The sequence below is a fragment of the Diachasma alloeum genome, unplaced genomic scaffold (genome assembly GCF_001412515.2).
Source record: "Diachasma alloeum isolate Michigan unplaced genomic scaffold, Dall2.0 Dall_scaffold_00214, whole genome shotgun sequence".
NCBI classification, from domain to species: Eukaryota; Metazoa; Arthropoda; class Insecta; order Hymenoptera; family Braconidae; genus Diachasma; species Diachasma alloeum.
In genome coordinates, this window is record NW_021680379.1 from 1,336,356 (window position 1) to 1,357,152 (window position 20,797).

Below are 20,797 nucleotides of genomic sequence, written 5' to 3' on the forward strand. Positions count from 1 at the left end.
AGCGGCGTGATTTCTACCCGGGAATAAAATTAGGCCCATCCGTTCCCATCGGGGGTAAAAATGGAAAAACAAATTTCTAAGCAAAATGGCGGATCATAACGCGTCATGTTCGAAACTTTTAATTACTGTAAATTGATCTCGGAAGCAAAAGATTTTGGGTGGAAAAGGCGAAAGACCTTTTGTGGAGCTGAAGAAACCCCCAATAAAAAATGTTTTCTGATATTTTTTTTGTAATCGTTATGAAAAAAAAGTGATTATTCGTGAGCGAAAAAACCGCCACATTTGTTGGAGTTTGTCCATTCAACTTTTATTCTACCTTTCTCTTTTTGATTTTTTTAAATTTCATAATACGTTAGGAAATTCGCAGTAATTCATAGACATTCTGATTCGTTAATTTGTATTTTTACCAGGCAATCGATTTATAGAAAAGTTCGCTGTAATTTTAATTTGTTTAAGGTATGTTTGAGTCTCATGTTGATCTTCATATCATGTATGGATATGTGAGTGCAAAATTCCGTCAATACAGTATTATTTCCTGCGACCCCCGCTGCAAATTGTTGCGCTACCCCCAAGCAGTCAGCGTCGGCAGCGTTTCAGGGAATTGAGTTAGGGTCAACGGGGGGCGGTAGCAGATGTTATGGTTCTCAACGGTTAGACATTTCAACGGGTCATGAGGTCAAATGCGAAGGACGAATGGATAAAAATGAAAAAAGTTATAGAAAAAAGCAAAAATTGCACGTTAAAGATAATAAGAGTCCAATAATATGCTTCAGGTGATATAGGTTTTGTTATATCACCTGACTTGACAGTAATGGGGGTAAAATGGTTGTTTTTGTGCACTAGTGCGTAAAGTTCACGAGCGTAAAGTGAATTTCGAGTGTCTAAAGTGAAGGTTTACACACGAGAATTCACTTTACACACGTTCGTGAGATTTACCCACGACGTGCGAAAAACAATCGCTTTCCACACACTAAACCGTTTCGAAAAGTACACTTTTCAGGCAAGTATCGCCAAAAGTATTTTTTTATCATTCTGGTCGTAAGGCAGCGTTTTAGGGGCGTGTGCTTGATGCCAGAGCGACAAAAAATATTGTTCGACACACGGGCGCAGAAAAATTTTCTGACTCATATGATTTGCATCACTCGCCTTCGGTTCGTACTGCAAAGTCATATTCGCCAGAAAATTTTTCATACGCCCTAGTATCGAAATGTACTATTTCGTCACACAGTTTTACGGACATTTTGTGTCTGTCAAACGCCGTTTACGGACATTTAATTTTTTCTTCTTGTGCTGTGGTGTTATGAGTTGTTTTACTGAAATATTGAGTCGGACTCAATTAGGTAAATAACTTGAAGGGGGTTGACTGATTTTTTTGATTTTTTTGATTTTTATCTTTTTAAAAACCTTTTCATCGTTTAAAAAATTTAATTTTCTTTCGAAAACAATTTGTTTTCATTCAGTATCGTATTACGTTACTTTTAACCTGTCGTGAATTGATCGAATATTTATGCCATTTTCTTAGCTCACGAAATTGTTTTTATCATATTCAGTAGTTTTTTCTCTGAGTAAAATGAATTAACTCTTCTAAATTCGTACAAAAAAATTCTTAGAATTTTTTTCCGTGTAGTATATGTAACTCAATATTCAGCGAGAAGTGAAAAATCGGGTTATTGACAATTTCTGTTGTAACGAAAAAAATCTTAATTCATGAAATTGAAAGTTTATCCCTCATTGAAAACCAAAATCCAAAAGTATTCATGCCAATGATGTGTACTGATGCTAGTTCACCGTGCGCATGCGCGCAAAATGGCTGCGCAAATAATATGCGCAGTAATTTTCTCCAGTTCCTCCCGGAGTGCTCGCATCACGCAGTCAATGCCACTCAAGTTTCAATTACATTTCCCTGAAAAAGGAGCAAAAATCATACAACAATCAAGTACAATCAAATAATTGAAGAAAACAAATACAATACCTCAGGTGAGTACTCTGACGAGTAATTGATTTCACAGGGAAAACCGTAGATGGATTTAAAAGTGCTGTAAAAAAATGTGGATATGATTTTATCCCGGTGGCCATTGTGAGGCATACCATCGCTCCTATAGCATATCATAAGCGACACACATTTTATATTGTCTTCGATCGTTGTCTCCTGACCGAGTCTTTCCATTAATTTGTTTGATCAATAAAATACAACGCCAGAGGTGTTTGACATATGTGGTATTGACGACCACTCCTCGAGGGAACTTCATCGGCAAATGGATTTATTCATTTATTACCAAGAGTAAGAGCGAGAGTATAAAAAATAAAAGTGACGGCTGGATGATAGATATTTAAAGGAATCCCCAGAGTTTACTGGCGTCTAACCTTGGTGCCTCCGGTGGGAATTTTTATTGTTTTTCTTCATTGACAAATTGAGCATTTAGTTGAAAAATATCCACGATAGCATCGACTGGCTCACGGACACTGGCTGACGTCCATTTTATGCCACCAATTTTTTATCAGTTGGATTTTCCATGCGAGGGGAAAGACAACGGGAAAACTGGAGTGTAAAAAACATTCGTTTTCTTTTCGATTTTGTGTAGCATTGCAGATTATAATCTGGGATTATGGATGCAATGGAGCCGCGTCTGGTGGCACAGGCATTGAATTATCATGGTCAACAACTGCAGAAAGTCTGGGATGGTGAGAGAAGTGAGACTGAGCTTGCTATGCTCAGCCTCAAAGATCCAAACTTCGATATTTATCAGCAGCGTCAGAAAACACTCAGGTATTATTTTTGGGGTTTTGTTTCTTCAGATGGAGGGTTTGAGTGTGTTCCAGTGGGGAATAGGTATCTCAGTCAAATTTTACGAAATACGTAACTTGTAAAAGTTACACAGAGTAAAATTCTGGCTTGCAGAATTAAGTTGGTGGAAATTAGTTCATTTCAGAGGAAAAATTCTTCAAATTCAGCCTAAAAAATTTGCTTATTTCAAGTGAACAAAGTTCTTAAGGATATTCAAGTATCTTTTACAGTTTTTGGTACAGACTACACTATAGATTCAAGCATTTTTTAACATCCAATTTGTCAATTAAACTGCGTGAGAAAAATTTGAAAATAAATCATGAATATTCAGCCTCATTCAAATTACACATTGCACAGGATTGTTTTTTTTAAATATTCATCGTTTATAAATAAATGATTGAAATTGTTTAAAGTTTCGCAAACCTTAATTTTTTAGACGTGAAATTGATTTCTGGTAAAATTCTAAATATGAATAAATTTGTTACGGTGGCGAACAGATGATTTGTGTAGTAGAAAATTGATTGTTTGCAAATTATTTATAGAAAATATTCGTAATTTTCCAAAATTGTAATTTTTCTATCATTTTATCAATCTTCCTCCAAGAATAAACTTTGCAATTTTTTTTTAGATTCTTAGAATATTTTCTAATGATTCAATATCGACATTTAGCCCTATAAGGTGAATTTCAATATCCCCAATCTGGCCGCGAAAGCGAAATACCAGCGTCCCCACTGGAGCGTGCTACGACGCTTTACTACGCTTTTCACCTTAGAGAGTTAAATTCAGACCTGCAAAATTTATATATTAAATAATAAAATCAATGTAAAATGTCCGAAAACTTGCGGTCAAATTGGGATCAAATGAAAACTTTAATGTTCGACTACAAAAATAGTAAAGCATTTCACTGGAGAAAAAAATAGCCAACGTATCTTTTACAATTTAGTACAGACCACACTATAGATTCAACCATTTTCAATCATTAAATTTGTGAATTAAATTTCGTCGGAAAAATTAAAAAACCAATCATGAACATTCAACGTCATTACAATTACATTTTGCACAGAATTGTTTTTTTAACATTCGTTGTTCATAAATAAAGGATTGAAATTGTTTAAACTTTCGGAACTGTCTTAATTTTTTAGACATGAAATTGATTTCTGGTATAATTCTAAATATAAATAAATTTGTTATGGTTCCGAATAAATGATTTTTATGGTAGAAAATTGTAAATTATTTATAGAAAATGCCCGTAATTTTCAGCAATTGCAATTTTGCTATCATTTTATCAATCTTCCTTCAAGAATAAATTTTATAATTTTTTTTTAGATTTCCAAAATGTTTTCTAATGATTCAATATCGAGATCCAATTTGAATAGTAAAATCATTGTAAAATGTCCGGAAACTTAGGGTCAAATGGAACTCAAATGAAAGCTCCTGATGTTCGACTACAAGAGTAGAAAAGTAATTCAATGCAGAACGAATAGCCAAAGCACTTGCATATCCTTCAATTGGCAATCGTTGCATTCTGAACCTAAGAACATTTGAAGGCATAACATTCGGAAATAATTGAACATTAATCAACGTTCATTGAGTCAAGTTGTCCGGTGATATGCTTTGAAGGAAAATCATAAATTGAAAAACTGTGTTCTTAACTAGAGAATCAGAATGTTTGTCATTTTAAGAACTCAAAAGTTCTCAATGTCAAAACCAACATTAATTTCAAACAAAATTATACTCGATTGAAGTAAAAATTATTGAGAATTTCCTTTTCTGATCTTTAAGAAACATTTTCTTGAACTATTTTTTGCTCGTTGGACTTCATCACGACAAATTTCTGAAATTCAGAGATTTTTACTGGAAACAAGATTTTTTTTTCTCTGCATTAAATGGAACATGTGCTATCCGTGAAGAGTAAAATATTTTTGAACTCTTTTTTTGCGAAATTAAGAATAAAGGTTCTTAGTTTAAGAATCACAGTAAAATACTCTCGAATTTATAATATTTGTTCTCGCAATAGCATTTTTCAGTGACGTATTTTCTTTAACCAGATGAGATACGTAAATTCAGCCTGTAAATTAGAGATCACGTGTGACAAAAATTAATAGAAAAATCTGGCCGTTTCTCAAAAAAATTCTATTGAATGATTTTATTCATTTATTCTGCTAATTCTATTAAATTTGTTTTAATAGATATTAAATAGATTTTTTTTATCGAAAAATATCTATCGATGTCAATTTTTCCCTATAATTTATTACTCCAAGTTTTTTTTCTTGGATTTTATAACGAGAAACAAATAAAAATACTGCAGGAAAACAAACTTTATGCTCAAAAATTTCTATAGAAGAATCAAAATCTATTGACTAATTCTATCAAATATGTCGTAAGAAAATCTGCAGAAATGGCACAGAAAACATATCGCATTTTTAAATAAAATTCTGATAAAACTTCAAGAGAATTCTTATTGAGTTCTAATAGAAATTCGATAGAATTTCACAGAGAAATCGCCAAGTTTTTCTATTAAATATTTTTCATGCGTACTATGCCTCAAATTGAGGATTGAAAAAATGCGTGTTTCTCATTAGGGCTAGGCCAAAGTGAATCATCATTATTCTAATGTTTTATTAATGGTTTCCAGTTTTGGAGACAGAGGAAAAAGGCTAAAACTCCAGCAATTTATTGTCAAGAAAGCTGAAACACTTTATGATAAGTCGAATTTGTCGAAATGTAACGAAGCAATGAAGCAGGAAATCGGTGATGAAGGTGAGCATTCCGATTTTTTTCTTGGGTGATTTTTGATGACGTAGATGTGGATTGTGTATCAGCTGTGAGTGTTATCGGTGGAAACGTATTCATGGTAGCTTTTATTGCTTCAGAGTTTTATGCCACAATGCCAGGACTTGATTCCTTTGTTACCATGGAGAAAACACAACGGATAAGAAACTTTTTAGAGGTGAGGAGGACATCGAATAATTCGAATGAAAAATTTTCGTATGAAAATTATTCTAATTTTGGTGAAAATTTTTAATTGCACGGATAATGGTTGTTCATTTGGATTTTTTTTTCGTAAATTTCAGAGTCTGATTATTGGCGATGTTATCTATGCCCAAGTGATGGGTAAAAGTGCTGCCGGACTACTATTGAAGATCCTCTGCAATTGCAGTGATTGTCCAAGAGTTGTAACTGATTTAGGAGTAAAGGTATGTGTAATTCGAAAAATAGGAAATTGAATAGGGAAGAGTAGATTAGAATGAACACTTGATTTGAAAAAAAGAGTGACAAAGGCATTTTTTAAATAAATGAGTACAGTAAATGTTGTTAATAAATTAGCAATTTGTTTCGGAATGGGTCTTCTTTTTCGAAATTATTATTTCACTATTCTCTTATCGTATTTTTTCATGTCATAGTACTATCATCAATTGAAATGTCATCAGTTTTGCGTATTATTTCGTTCTGTCAAATAATTCTACATTCAGACCCTCTCAAAGCTCGAATTCATTTCCACTTCGAATTTAATCAAGATTTAATCAATTTATAGTCGGGATTTAACCAGGCTTTACTCGGGATTTAGCCAGAGTTTAATCCAGGTTAATTCCATTTTGATGACAATTTTTTGGGTGATCGTTGAAAAATAGATTTTTAGAAAAGTATCAATTTTTTCGAATCAGTAGGAAAAATTAAATTCCAATTGGTGTTAATGCATACAGCTTATTAAAGTCTATATTCATGAAAAAAATCATGAAATTCGATTGATCCCTTATAACAAAATTTCGAGAAAAAAAAAGAAGAAACTCATGTCAAAGATGGAGTTCTGTATTTTTCGTAGAAATGAAAAAATTTTTTATCGTGTAATAAAAAAATTAATGAGCCATCGATATTTCTTTGAAACGTCGGAAGTGTCCATTTTATCCGACTCACGTCTGATCCAGTACTGAAGTGGTGAAACCTCTTAGGAGTAAAGAATTGTTCATATCTTGTTCGACATTGAATTATCTTAATGAGTTATGAGTTATCTTATTCTCACTTTGAAAATGATTTTTCTCCTCAAATATTTTATGCTTCACTGCTGATTGATCAAAATTAAATGCAATGTTTCTGAGAATAACAAAATGCCTCACTATTCAGGCACTGATATTGAACACAGCAACAGTCCCAGCAGTGGACAAGAAAGGTGTAACAAGAGGCTACATGGCAAATGACCTCGTGTGCGTCGTTGTGAGTGAAGTAAACGTTGAAGCTGAACGTGTAGTGGCTGTTATGAATGTATCCCCTCGTGAGGGTCAAACATCCCACCCATCAATGGGTTTAATTCACTCTGACGACCTCCCCGAGGCTTACAAGTAAGTCCCTCCACCCATAAAGAAACATTATTGCAAGCACTTATCTATTTCTCTCTTCACAAAAGTCACAATTTTCTGTGTTATGGGTTTTTCTACTTATCATTTGAAAAAAACCCCATAAAGATGTTTCCAAAAATTTTCTTTCACTTTCTTTCATGAAATGGCAGGTATGAGAATGAATTTATCCCATATTTTAAAAAATCAATAATTTGTAGATATAAATCTGCAAAATCATTTGATTACTAACCAATCATTCAATCAATAACGTGTGAATATCTGATAAATTTTTATGAATTCAGGTGCCTGATTATCGGTATAACATAAATGAGTTAAAAATTACGATGATGAATTTCCTAAAAAAAAATCAATAAAAAAATCTGATTCGTACCTTTGAACCTGTGGTTGAGCCACGACTGTGTTTCGCACACATACACGTACACGTTGTGTTTATCTACGTTTGCCATCTATATAACTGTCAAAAGCACCAGACGGAATATCCAAAAGTCCAGTATTCTGTAGAATATATATTTATAAAAAAACCATGTACGTTTGAGATTGAGTTTCCAGTACGATGATGTGCCACATGAATGTTTGGCACACAGTGAATTTCAATAACGGTAGGTATCAAAATGTTGCACAATTGTTTGGTCTCTCAATTAAAAAAAAAAGAACTAATCGGAGAAAAGAATGGTTGAAATAATCATGACATTTGCAATATTCACTCACAATCACAAGAGACCAGGCAGTTAAGGCTTTCAACACCTTAACTTTATATAAATAAGTCATCACCAACACCAGTTGGTCGTTATTATTAATGCCTCGTTTAAACTTCCAGCATTAAAAAAAGAAATCTTTAATAAAGTAAAATACATTATGAGTAGCACAGGGAGGCCCACTAAATGTATGCAATTATTTTTCGACAACTTGTGGATAAAAACAAACTGTACTCAGGCAATTTATTTTGTTGCACCAAAACAAAGTACTTATTAATGCATTAAACCTCTCAAATTTTCCAACAAAACATAATCAACGATAGAGATTGTACGTGCTTTTTCTGTTGAGTTAGAGAAAAAAAGTATCTAATGAGTGTTTGAAAAACACGTCCCTAAAGTGTTTGGGAAAGGTGAGAGACGAGTTTATACTGAGGTTTTATAACAATTCTAAATTTAGAGTTAAATAATTGACAATAAGGCAGTATTCGCCTTTTGATTATTTATTTGATTATTAAATGCCTCCTTTTTAATTGGGATTGGGGAAATAGAGCTCTGAATAATCATCAATTTTGTCAATTTAGGAAAGCTATGGACAACAAAGGACAAAGTTATGAAACTATCTTGGAGAGCAGTACCGGCTTCAATAATCCAAACAACATTAAGTATCTTTCTGATATGATGAGTCTTGGTCATGAACATTACTCTAATATGGTTGGTCTGAGGTAAATATGATCGATTGAAAAATCAAATTAGTAGTGGAGGAAGATGAAAGATAGGTCAATTCAATTTATGAGGAGTTGCTGATGAATAGCGTTTAATCGAAAGGAGATCCAAAAATGTTGGTGTTGATTTTTTTAGCTCTTCCTTTTCTCTCTCTACAAAAAACGGTCTAATGGAAATTTCTGCATCTCCTCTGCATTTCTAGATATAAAAAAAACTGAACTCTGAATAAAATTCAGTTACCTCGAAGGAGTAATCACTCAGTGACAAATAAAAAAGGCAGTCAATTAATTTGTGGAATCGTTTAATGACACTTCTATTTTTTATGGGCGTTTGAGTGTCATGATGACTCTATTGCATTTTATAATTACAAATATTCAGAGGGCGATCATTCAATGCATTTTTGATAGATTTTATCGAAATTCCTCAGACTTTAATGGAATTTCATAAAGTTTTAAGATATCTCTTTAGGTTTCTGAAAATATCTTTCAAAATTTGCTAGAAATCTTCATAACTTCTGATTAAATTTCATGGGTTTTACGAGGCTTTGAAATTTCTCTCGAAATTTCCATGATATTTCATAGAATTACTTAGATTTTATAAAATTTAAAGATTAATTGATAATTTAATGAAAGTGATGAATTTACATTAAATTTCAAAGCATTTAACGCATTTTATGATGCGTTTCTCTAAATTTCTCGAGATTTTTCAAGATTTTCCATCAAATTTGCTGAAAATTTTCATGGAATTTCATGAGTTTTCCCATATGTCACTATATACTTATATTCTCATTTATTGTTTTTAATTTTTTTAGATCTCTCAAATGTAAACAAAACTAGATTAACCCCCCAAATTTCATGAGTGATAATCCACCTCATGTACAATAAAAATACATTCATAAAAATTCTTCAATTAACAATTTCACTCTTTCCAATTACAGAGAAAGATTCCCACCAAATGAATACGCCACCGAGCTCCGTCAAACTCAAGCGAGTAAATGGGCATTCAAAAGCGTAGCTGATGGAATCGACCATTTTAAAGCAGGTCGTCACACTGAGGCATTCCAGTGTCTGAATAAAGCCCTGACGGTAGATCCAAAAAACGTGGAGGGCTTAGTGGCACGTGGAGCTCTTTACGCCAACAGTGGAAGCTTCAAAAAGGCACTCGATGATTTTGAAACAGCATTGAAGATCAATCCCACCCACGCCAATGCTCGCAAGTACATGGCTGAAACATTAGTCGCTCTGGGAAGAAGTTATGAGGATGAGAAGAAGTACGAGGAGGCCCATAAGGCTTACCAAAATTGTCTGGCAATAGCTCCGTACCACGAAGAGGCTAGGAATTCCATCGAATACATCAAATCTAAGACAATCGGTAATGCCCCTCCCCCTCCATCAATAAATTCCATAGATAACTTTAAAACGTTTGATGGTGAAGGCATGGTTGATGCTGGTGATGGCAAGAAGGACAAGAAAAAACGAAAGAAGGAGAGGAAATCTAGGTCGAAGAAGAGGCAGAGACAGTGGACCTCTAGCTCTAGCTCATCCTCGAGTGGATCTTCGAGCTCATCGAGCTCGGAGTCGAGCAGCTCCTCTTCGTCTGGCACCTCGGGCAGGTCAAACTCAAAATCGCCTAATCGTAAACGAAAGCATAAGAAGGACCATCGAGGCTCGCTTTCACCACTGAGCAAACGTATGGCTCAGTACAATAATCCACCAGCTACTTCGTCGACGAGCTCGCATGATCCAATTGGTTCACAATCTTATGCTGGTAATTCGCGAGAGAAAATGGATGATTATGAGGTGCAAGTGAGGAAGTTTTTGGAGCAGACTAAGGATGATTCTGATTACGAAGATAAGGTATGATCATTTTTTAATCAATTCATCGTTCTGGAGAAAGAAAATTTATTGGATCAAATGTTTTAGTGGTAAAGCGGTAAAATGGGATGTGTTAAACTGCTTTAGATTTAAAATAAAAGTAGCGATTACATTGTTGGAAAAAAATTTAAATTTCATGGACAGTTTATGGATACGTTTCAAGAGAGTGACATTGAATTTCATTTTAGGGGTGAAGAAAGCATGAAATTCTTAATTTTTGAGCAACACTAAGATGATAAGTTTCCAACTTACTTGAATCTCCAATGAAAACATGAATATTCGGTGTTAAACTGCATAAATTTTTTAATTTCTATCAAATCATTTATTCATGTGATTAATGAATAGCGTTATTCATTGAGATATCAGTGTCTTTTTGAGATTTTTCATGCATTCCATATTTATGTTTGACTTTTATGGAAGATATTTACTCACACAAATTTCAAATTATTGAATATTTATATCTAGAATATTGAAAAGAAAGAATTCTCATTTGAGAGGATTTTTTTTGCTTTATCTCCATGAAAAACGACAGAAGTAACAACTATTTTCGTAAGCAACAAAAATATTTTTCAATTTCTATCGATTCATATGGAATAATTATTGACTTACGTCATTTATTTATGTGATTAATGAATAGCGTTATTCATTGAGATATCAATGTCTTTTTGAGATTTTTCATGCTTTTCATGTTCATGTTTGACTTTTATGGAAGATATTTACTCACACAAATTTCAAATTATTGAACATTTATGTGAAAAATATTCGATAAGAATTCATTTGAATACATTCCTCCACGCATGTTACATTTTTGCTGGGAATTTTATGGGATCTGTACATGCTTCTTGAGATTAATTAATTCTGAAATTTTCCGAGATATCAGGACCCCGAAATATTTGAAAACTTCACCAAAACCTCTCTGAAGATTTCATGAATGATCCGCCTCGGTTTGGCCACTTCGCAACTCATTTGTCAATCCGCATTTTGTTGACATCTCTTTTCCCTTTCAGGTTCGTAAATTTTTAGAAGAAACAGCGCGTTGGAAGCGCGAACGTGAGAAGGAGAAGAAACACGGTGATACTGAAAAAATAAAAAAGAAAAAGAAGAAGGATAAGAAGGGTAAGGATAAGGAGAAAGAGGAGAAAAAATCACGGAAGAAGAAAAAGAAAGAGGAGAGGAAGAAACGTAAAAATAAGGACAAGCTTGAGCGTGACTTGGAGGCCCTCAGAAAATCATCTTTGCCTGATCTCGAGCAGTTGGAGTCTAAATTGAGTGCATATTATGCTAAAGTTGAGAAAGAGACAGCAGTGTTGAAAAGATTTGAAAGGTTAGAAATTTTTAATAATATTTATTCGTAATTTGTAATTGATTCATTTGTTTTTCGTTTATGGTTGGTTTCGGATGATCGAACATTGCAATTTTCAGTGATTCCCCACACTCTTGGCACCCAAACCCTTCCTTCTTCCTTACCCATCGTAATAGCAAATAATTAATGGCAAATTGTCTTTGTCTCCGTATTTCGATCGTTCATAATTACTCTTCTGTTTTTTCTCCCTTTTTTTTTCAAACTCTCTCGAATGTAGGTATGTAGATCTGTATAATGACATGCCTTCCCCCCTTAGTAATTCGGAGAAACTGGCTGAGACTTCTCGAAGGGACGATGAATTGCGAAGAGAGAGGGACGATACCACGAAAGCGTATCACGAACGTGATACGAGGATACCAACCAGTCAGCCACGTAAAGGTGAATTGTAATTTTTATTACTGAAATATTCGAGGATATACGATCATCAATCCTAATACTCCACTCAAATTTTCAGTTCTCTTTCCAATTATCGAATAATTGCAGGGAATTCATAGTGAAATAATTGACGACAACAATTTTTATTTTCAAACGTTTTAAAATAATCAACTGGCTATTCTGCACTCCGTCTTATTCTTTATTTGTAAAAACAACAAATTGAGAAGGATGTTTCTGGGTAATGGAAAATAACCAATTGTCACACTAGTTCTCTATTTGAAATTTTTTAGGCACTAAAATTGTACTCCACTTTTACTGTACATTCACGTTTTTCCTTCGTTTTAGGACTTACGTTTATAGTTTACACATGAACTCACTTTTCCACATCTCGCAATAGTTGAGATTTTCCAATTGGAAGGAGGATTGACGCAGAATGCACGACTCATTTGGGACGATTCTTGTTTTTTCTCGATTCGAATGAAAGACCACTGAAGTAATAACCATTTTTCTGGAGAATACGTCCCATGGAAAAATAAAATTTCATGTTGAACAGTTGATGATTTCGAATTGGCGAGGAATTGATTAACCATTCGCTATTCATGGATCATTTGACATCATTTCTTATTTTCTTAATCTCAATAAGAAATAACAGAAGTAACCATTATTTTTGTAAACAATTGTTCACTTAGGAATGTGATTTTACAACAGACCTTTTCATTCTGGAAATCTAGGGGAAATATTTATTCTATTCATCAAACTGAAAAATCTCCAGAAAAATAATGAAAAATTCTGATAAATATTGACGTTTAAGATGGCATACATTTGAGCCCTCAAAAATGGTGATTTCTATGTATATTCTGTGCAAGTGTCCAAAAATCTAGTATTGTGACTCTCAGGATGAAAAGATCTATTCAAAGTGATCGAGAATGCACCTTTAGTGGATCAATTGATTTTTTATTGATTCAAATGAAAAACAAGAAGTTACAATTATTTTTATGGACAATATATCACATTCAAACATTGAATTTCATGTTGAACAGTTGATGATTTCAAATTGGCGAGGAATTGATTAACCGTTCGCTATTCATGGATTTTTTGATATCATTTTTAATTTTTTTAATCTCAATAAGAAAGAATAGTAGTAACCATTGTTTTTGTAAACAATTCTTCACTTAGGAATGTGATTTTACAACAGACAAGTGATCAAAGTAGGATGGAAAAAACTCAAGTTGAGTGTAACGAGGAAAAGTAAATTTAAAAAGGATAAGAAAAAATTTATTTGTAATTCTTTCGATGAATTCTAACTGTGATACTATTGATCCATCAAATTCATTCTTGAGTTATTATTTTAAATAATATACTTGAATTATTTATTACAAAAGTTTGACACTGACGATAATTTTCATATTAGGTATGGAATTTTTATTTATTTTTTCTGATTTTTTAAATTTAGATTTTTATTTTTTTCCTAACATTGAAAACGTCATTATAATATTAGACTGCCGATTGAGCATAAACTCAAATAGAATGTTTCGATTCATATTAACTCTCTTTTAGAATTCATTTCTGATTTCAATCTTCAAAATTTAAGTGATGCTATAACTTGAATATGAGAATAGGATCTCATTGCATTCATGAACATCAAATTCGATTTTTAAGAAAAAAGACTGATCGCACTGCATTCAGCTTTTGTTCCACGATAAATAGAGATCGGTGTCAATCACAATTTTTGTAATATTATGATAAGTTGCACCTTATAATACTTAAGGCTTGTTTATTGTCATTGAAATTCCAAAAATAATAAAATAATTGATAATTTCAATTTTCAATCAATTATGAATGAAGTAATTGACGATATGGAATTGTCAATCTTCCAAAATCAATTAGTGATTGATAAATTAATTCGGAAATTGAATATTTGATCCATGAGTAATTTAAAAATGGTCGGGTAATATTAACCAGTTAACTAACGCAAAATTTGACTTAATTTAAAATTGATGATTGTACCTATATTTGCCGATAGATGTGTAAATTAGTGATCATGCTGATCACTGGACGGGTTTCAACACTGATGGGTTTTCACCCCAGATCATTATCAGAAATAGAAATTCATGTTGAACAGTTGATGATCTTTATTAGAAATTTGAAAATGATCTTTATTGAAATTCAAACAACGCCCTATTTATGCATCATTTGAGACGATTTTCCCTTTTCTCTATCTCCATAAAAAAACAAGTAATGATCATTCTTGTGAACAAATTGCATTTTACAATTCCCAGTCATGGAGACTGCATTATTTGTGGATCAATGGAGGGAAAACCCCTTCATCTATGGCCTTAAAAGAAAAGCAATAAGATAAAAATAATTTTTATGAACAGACATCAGATTAAAAATCAGAATTTCATAATCAACACTTGATTTTAAATTGGCGTGAAGAATTGATGGAGAATGCCCATGTATGTATCCTCTCTTCTTCATCCAGCTGAGAACCACTTAATTTTTCTTCACCTACAGAATCGAATTTTGTAAATTGTTTTCTGTTAAAGATGATCGTACATCCTAAAAATCACCCCCAAAACTCGTATCATTGACCATGATCTATTCGCAGATGTTCAACGTAAACCAGTGAATGATCTCTTCGATCATGAGCCATCGCCAGTCCACCCGGAGCCGAAGGTGCCAGCCCTCGACACAGCAGCCCTGAACGCCAAGTGGAAAGCAGCTCAGGCAGCGCGTCAGAAAGAGACCCATGTGGTAGGTAAATGGCAGGATCTCCACCCAGAGAGCAAGAAACGAGGTGAATCGTCAGACAGTAACGGGATAGATGAAAAATCTCGCAACTCTGTGGATAAATCCTTCAACATTCGCAAGCAAATGCACCGAGAGATCCAAGACAAGCGAGTCTCCCAGCCAATGACAGTTCCACCCCCTCCAGCCCCTCAATCAACCCCTAAGGAAGCTCAGAAGCAGGCACCACTGAAGTACCCAACACCCCAGCCCCCCAACAAATTCCACACATCCTACAAAGAGGCCCCAGTGCAGCCTCAGGCACCTGCACAGCCTAAATTCTCGCATTTGGGGAATAAGTTTCAGCCAATTGGCCAGGCACATCCCCCCGAGCCACCAGGGCCACGTCCACCCTCTACGAAGGGTCAGAAAGGGCCTCGAACAGACTCAGAAAGTGACGATGACAACAGCAGGTCCAGGAGACGTGGCTCGAGGGGCCCAGGACCTATCAGAAAGAGCAGGGACAGACCTGTGAGACGATCCAGAAGCAGGTCGAGGTCCAGGTCGAGCTCAAGTCGCTCCAGGTCCCACTCACCGCGCAGATCTCGATCCCGTTCCTACTCTAATCGAAGATCTGGGAGTTATGAGAGAAAATACAGTCGTTCACCCTCAGGAACGTACAGCAGGTCACGATCAAGATCTAGGTCTCGTTCGTACTCTAGGAGTAGAAGTCGTAGCCGGTCCAATGACAGGGGATACTACAGAAAACGTCAATTCAGACCTTATAACAATCGTGGAACTTACTACAAACCACGCTTTCAAGGATTTAGCAATCAGAGTCATCGTGGTAATGGTCCCAATAATTTTCAAAATCGTAATCGTTTCTATAACAACAACCAGCACAGCAATCGTTTCGGTAACAATCGCAATCGTGGGAGTTTTAGTAATAATAGGAACCAGAATAGGGGGAGGGGTAATCGTGGAAGTAATAGATTTTTCCACAATACTAAGCCCGGGTTCCGTGATTTCCGGGATAGGAGGGACTTCAGGGATCGTAGGAGCTCGAGGGACAGGTACAGCGATAGAAGTTATTCACCTGATCCTATGAGGAAGGTTGATGAGGCCAAGGAGAAGATTAATAAGATGTTGGAGGGCAATGGTAATGCTGAGAATCAGCAACCAGCGCCACCACCCAAGAGGCACGACGGACCATTGAGTGAGGGGGAGGAGAGGGATGATGATGACTACGAGAGATGGGGAAATAACGAGGGCCAAGGGGCTGACAACAAGGTGGGTTAGATTTTTCAATCACCCGAGAAATATTTTTTTTCGAAAGATACCATATTTCGTTGAAAGCTTACGATGATTGCGGGGGTACCTTATTTTGGTGGTGGTGAGTGGACGATGAAATGAGTCTAATGTGAGAAAACAATATGTTGGTAGAGAGCTGAGCGCCACGAGGGAGGACATCGGCTGCATGGAAAAGATACATTCATCGAACGTATGAAACAACGAAGCAAGGATGTGTTGATTAGACGAGAAGCTGCCGCCAAAGTTTGGTAGATTTTGCATTTTTGAGATTTATCTTGTTGATTTCTCAGGTGTCTGATGGTTGTTGAAGTTTGGGTCTGGATGCTTTATGATTTTCTGAATGGAATAATCGATTACTCATCGCAATCATCGTTTTTGTATGGAGAAAAATTGCGCCAACATTGCGTCAATTCAACTGATGCGGCATAATATTTTTTTTTCGTTCGTCAATGAACGGATGGTATCACTTATTATTTAGGCTCAATGATTAATTTTTTTGTTGTAAACTATCAACATTGTTTCGACGGCCTTTCGAGTTTTTCTGATTAATCTCTCGTATAGATTGGTTAGTTGAAGGATAGTAGTTATGTGTGCGTAATTTTCACTTGATAGTTGAGACGTAGTTAGAATTAAGGTCAAATGTATAAGATTCGATGTAAAACTTGAGGAGGAGAAATATATGGAGCAAGCTAAAAAAAATTCCCTTGTGTTACGAATTATTACGATTGGGTAACAGGAACATCAGGTAGAAACTAATAAATTTATTCATCTCGGATGAAGAAGCACCAGTGGTGTTCCAAATAAGGTCGGATAGAACAGTCTGCCCTGGCTGAACACTGAATGGACTTTGGACATACTATCCAGTGTGATCAAGCAAGAATGTTGGCCAAATCTCAAGGATATTTCGAAAACCGTCCTCCCAGTTTTTGAATTGACCAACTGATCAATTTACAAATGATTGGCTACACCCCCCCCACCCCCCTCTAACACCCCTCATCATCGCAGGGAAGGGTGTATAAGTATTACCCCCCGCCCCCCTTCCCCCAGACATTGGAGCCCAGAATCGGAGCCTCATAGCCTTGAAGATGCAACTGCAATGGTTGGGAAACGTTGACGCAACGCTGAAACCAAACGCGGCATTCATCCGGAAGCCAATGATATCACTAATCATGGTCGCGAAAGCCTTAAAATTAAGATGGACAATTAAATTACGCATTTAACTTTGCTACATGTCGAGTTTTCAATGAAAAATAATGTTTATCGAGTCTCCTATCAACCTGAAGTCCTTACGGGGCAGAAATCGGGTCCATGACGGTAGTATACTGACAGAAGGATTTAATTGCTGTCAATGAGGCTCTTCAACTATTATCACGAATCGTGGTAATAGTTCAGTTCTTCGTTGAATTAAACGAACGAATGATGTTATCCATGCCATCTTTGATCTTGGTTGAAACGATCTTAGGAAAAAATTTGAAACCATGATTGAATCAATTTGGAAAACATCATCAGGAAACTGATTTTAGGAAAAATCTAAAAATGTATTGAAGTGAATCGAATGATTTTAGCTTTGAAATATAGTTATCTTTATCTTTGCAATTTGACAAAGTGCTAAAAAGCCACTCACGATCATCGTGACGAAAAATACTATTAGTCGCGCTTTGATCATTTTGAACCATCATCTTAGAAGTCGTCGGCAATATCATAGTAGTGTTCATCACCAGAGCGAAGACAAGTTTTTTGGTGAATATGAATGCAATTATTTTCGTCAGAAAAATTTTGTTCGATCTGGTGACGAATGTTACGGACACTATCAATATTTGAAGGGCTATCACAATAGGAAAATGAGAGCGAGATACGTCACTTAGTCACGGTCGTGACTTATACAATTTAATTACATATTCCGGAACATTTTGCCGCGATAAAACAGAAGTGTACCGATGCGTCGAAGAGTATCTACAAGAGAGAAAATAGGAATAAAAGTGTAGGTTTCATTCAAGAAGAATTAGTCCCAAGAGAATCAAGGTATTCAATTACATAATTATCAGAGGAAATGAGGATCGTTGACTTACGATTGATTATTTGGATAATTAGAGATTCAGTTGGAGACAGGTTGTTGTAGATTGGCTGGATCTGGAAGGCCCCAAGAAATAGCGATGTTGAGATGTAGATGGCTCGCTCAGCTCCAGGGGGTTTGGTTCTAAGGGTAATATACTGGCAGAAATTCTTGAAGAGATTTTCGTACTGACTTTTTGGGTTTTTTAGTTGAAGTAAAACTTGGGCAGCAACTGCGTTGGATCAGATTGACGACGTAATGCTCCAATTTGTCTTATCCACGCCTTATAAAGGAGATTCGGACCTCCTTCCTTTTGGTCATCTCTTTACAATTCGGTCGGTCTGTCAGTTTTGAATTACCCCTTTTTATTACCCTAATAAATCTTTCTGCGGTGTTATTAGTGGTGTTATTTGATCGTCATGTCGATTTTTCATTTATGGACGTGATTACTGTCCACTATTTTCTAAAAATTCTGTCTCATATTCGAGTTAATGTTTCTGCGTGTTATTGACTCACTTGCTATCGCTCGTTTGTCTTCAGGCCCACATTCTCGCTTCGATTGTCGGCTCCAGTATCTCATATTTTTCGTGGTTTACATTTTATTGCTCGTTATTTCATTTCCGAGAGAATGAATATCAAAATTTTAGTCGCGCCGTTTCGGATGCGCTCAGGGCCGTAACACGAAGAATAGTTTTGTCATGATGATGGTAAGTGGCGTTTTCGCACGCGCAGTGTGCGTGAAGCAAGGTTTCACAGAGCGACAAAATAGTATTTTACGCACTCGTATGGAAATATATTATTTGAAAAATTTCTAAAATTTGAAAAATTAATATACGTATTGATGAAAGTTTCATTAATATAGCCAAAATGCCAGGGACATTTCTGTATCCAGTGACATCTCCAGATAATATCATAATCGGACTCTATATTGTCGAGGGTGCTGGGGGCCTATTCTCAAAATATGTCCGTGCGCGGAATCGACTCCGTTGACGGAACGCCTATATGATTCCTATACGCAATTCGTCTACGAAGCCACTTCCGTGCACGGAAATATTTCGAGAATAGGCCCCCTGGTCATGAATTCAATGAACGTTTTTGCAAAAACACATGCTGTTTATTTATTTAAAATAAGTTAAATATTGAAAGTGGGATGTTATCGAATAAAAGATGTTCCTTACGCAAAAAGACATTATTAACTTTTTTTCCTATCTCTCGCAGTTGAAGAGATATCGAACCTAAGTGGGTGGGGGGCGAGATAGAGAAAAATTCTTTCAACTAGAAATATAGTTCATATAAAAATACATCCATTTGGTTATTCGGCATTGTGCTCTATCTCTCGTCATAATTGGATACTTACCCCTTTCATCCCGAAAAGCATGAATTTAATCAGTCTTCTCTTCATTCCCCCAACGTCAGTAAACTGGAACGACGACATGATCTCATCGATCAACTACTCGACCTGCGACGAACGATGTACTTTCATGGAGAACATTGCAAATTGATAAGCATGCTGTCGCAGATCATCTATTGGTTCACCTGACAATGAGTATTTTGACGGATTATCACTTGATTTGGGTTGTCTTCGTACACTTTGCTATGAGCTTCTACCCACAGATAATCCTAATAATTTTTCATACGTGACACAGCGTAATATTGAGATAATTAATCGGATAATAGGTTCGAGGAATAAGAAAGCGAATGTAATGCAGAAAAATGCTTGAAATAATACATCAACAATTTATTTACATTTGATAATCCTTTTTTCACAATGGCAGAATATTTTAATGGGAATAGATAATTTTGGGATAGAGAAGTTCTCGTTACAAAGTCAAGATTGGTGGATCAATTACTCCAATTATTTTTCGACGCTAGGAAAGTGGCCTATTGATTTCTAATATTTTGTTTTTTTTCGGAATGACATGATCCATATTCCTCCTTTGATTTTGTAATAAGTCAAGTTTAGAACAATATAAAAATAAGTGGAAAATTTCTTTCATGATATTTGAAAATAAAAACAAGTGGAAAATTGCTTACGTCAATATATTTCAGAATATAATAAATTAACAATTTGCGTCCGAATGGAATTTCTATGATGTATTTTAAATTGAATTCACTGATTCATCGAATTCACCGAAAAGAAAAGCACTGATTCAAGTCAACGTCGGCTTGATTCAAGTCGATTTTTCAGCATGAGTCAAACCAATTTTTCGGCTTGATTCTAGTCAAATCATCACTTGGTCCAAGTCGGAAAGATACGCTGTTAGAAAAAAATCTAAATTTCATGGAGGGTTCAATGGTTCTTTTCATGAAAATGACATTAAAATTCCATTCACGAGAAAAAAATTATGAAATTTCAAATTTCACAGAGAATTTTTCTCATCCAAATTTCAGCCAATAGAAATTTGCACCATTCGACTGCTATTTTATATGGTCGACATGGTATGCAACTGACAAGTTGTTAATAATTATGGCTGAAAAATCAATTAATTTCCAGATTTTTGAGAGAAAAACAAGAGAATTCCTCACTTAATTTGAA

General features: G+C 35.1%; 1 protein-coding gene across 6 annotated transcripts; it reads left to right on the plus strand.

The window, feature by feature from the left end:
- Window positions 1–1,856: 1,856 nt before the first annotated feature.
- Window positions 1,857–16,901, plus strand: LOC107037244 (tetratricopeptide repeat protein 14 homolog). 6 transcript variants are annotated; one of them, XM_015255691.1, is made up of 12 exons: window positions 1,857–2,767; window positions 5,421–5,545; window positions 5,659–5,735; window positions 5,860–5,982; window positions 6,908–7,122; window positions 8,417–8,557; window positions 9,496–9,929; window positions 9,993–10,414; window positions 11,440–11,756; window positions 12,013–12,173; window positions 14,779–16,187; window positions 16,341–16,901. In XM_015255691.1, the coding sequence occupies exons 1-12, from the start codon at window positions 2,607–2,609 to the stop codon at window positions 16,458–16,460; spliced, it is 3,705 nt and encodes a 1,234-aa protein (XP_015111177.1). In that variant the 5' UTR covers window positions 1,857–2,606; the 3' UTR covers window positions 16,461–16,901. The 6 variants fall into 6 exon arrangements, with proteins under 6 accessions (XP_015111177.1, XP_015111175.1, XP_015111176.1 ...); XM_015255689.1 differs by having other exon boundaries at window positions 1,857–1,977; window positions 2,583–2,767; window positions 9,496–10,414; XM_015255690.1 differs by having other exon boundaries at window positions 9,496–10,414; window positions 12,052–12,173.
- The last annotated feature ends 3,896 nt before the right edge of the window (window positions 16,902–20,797 follow it).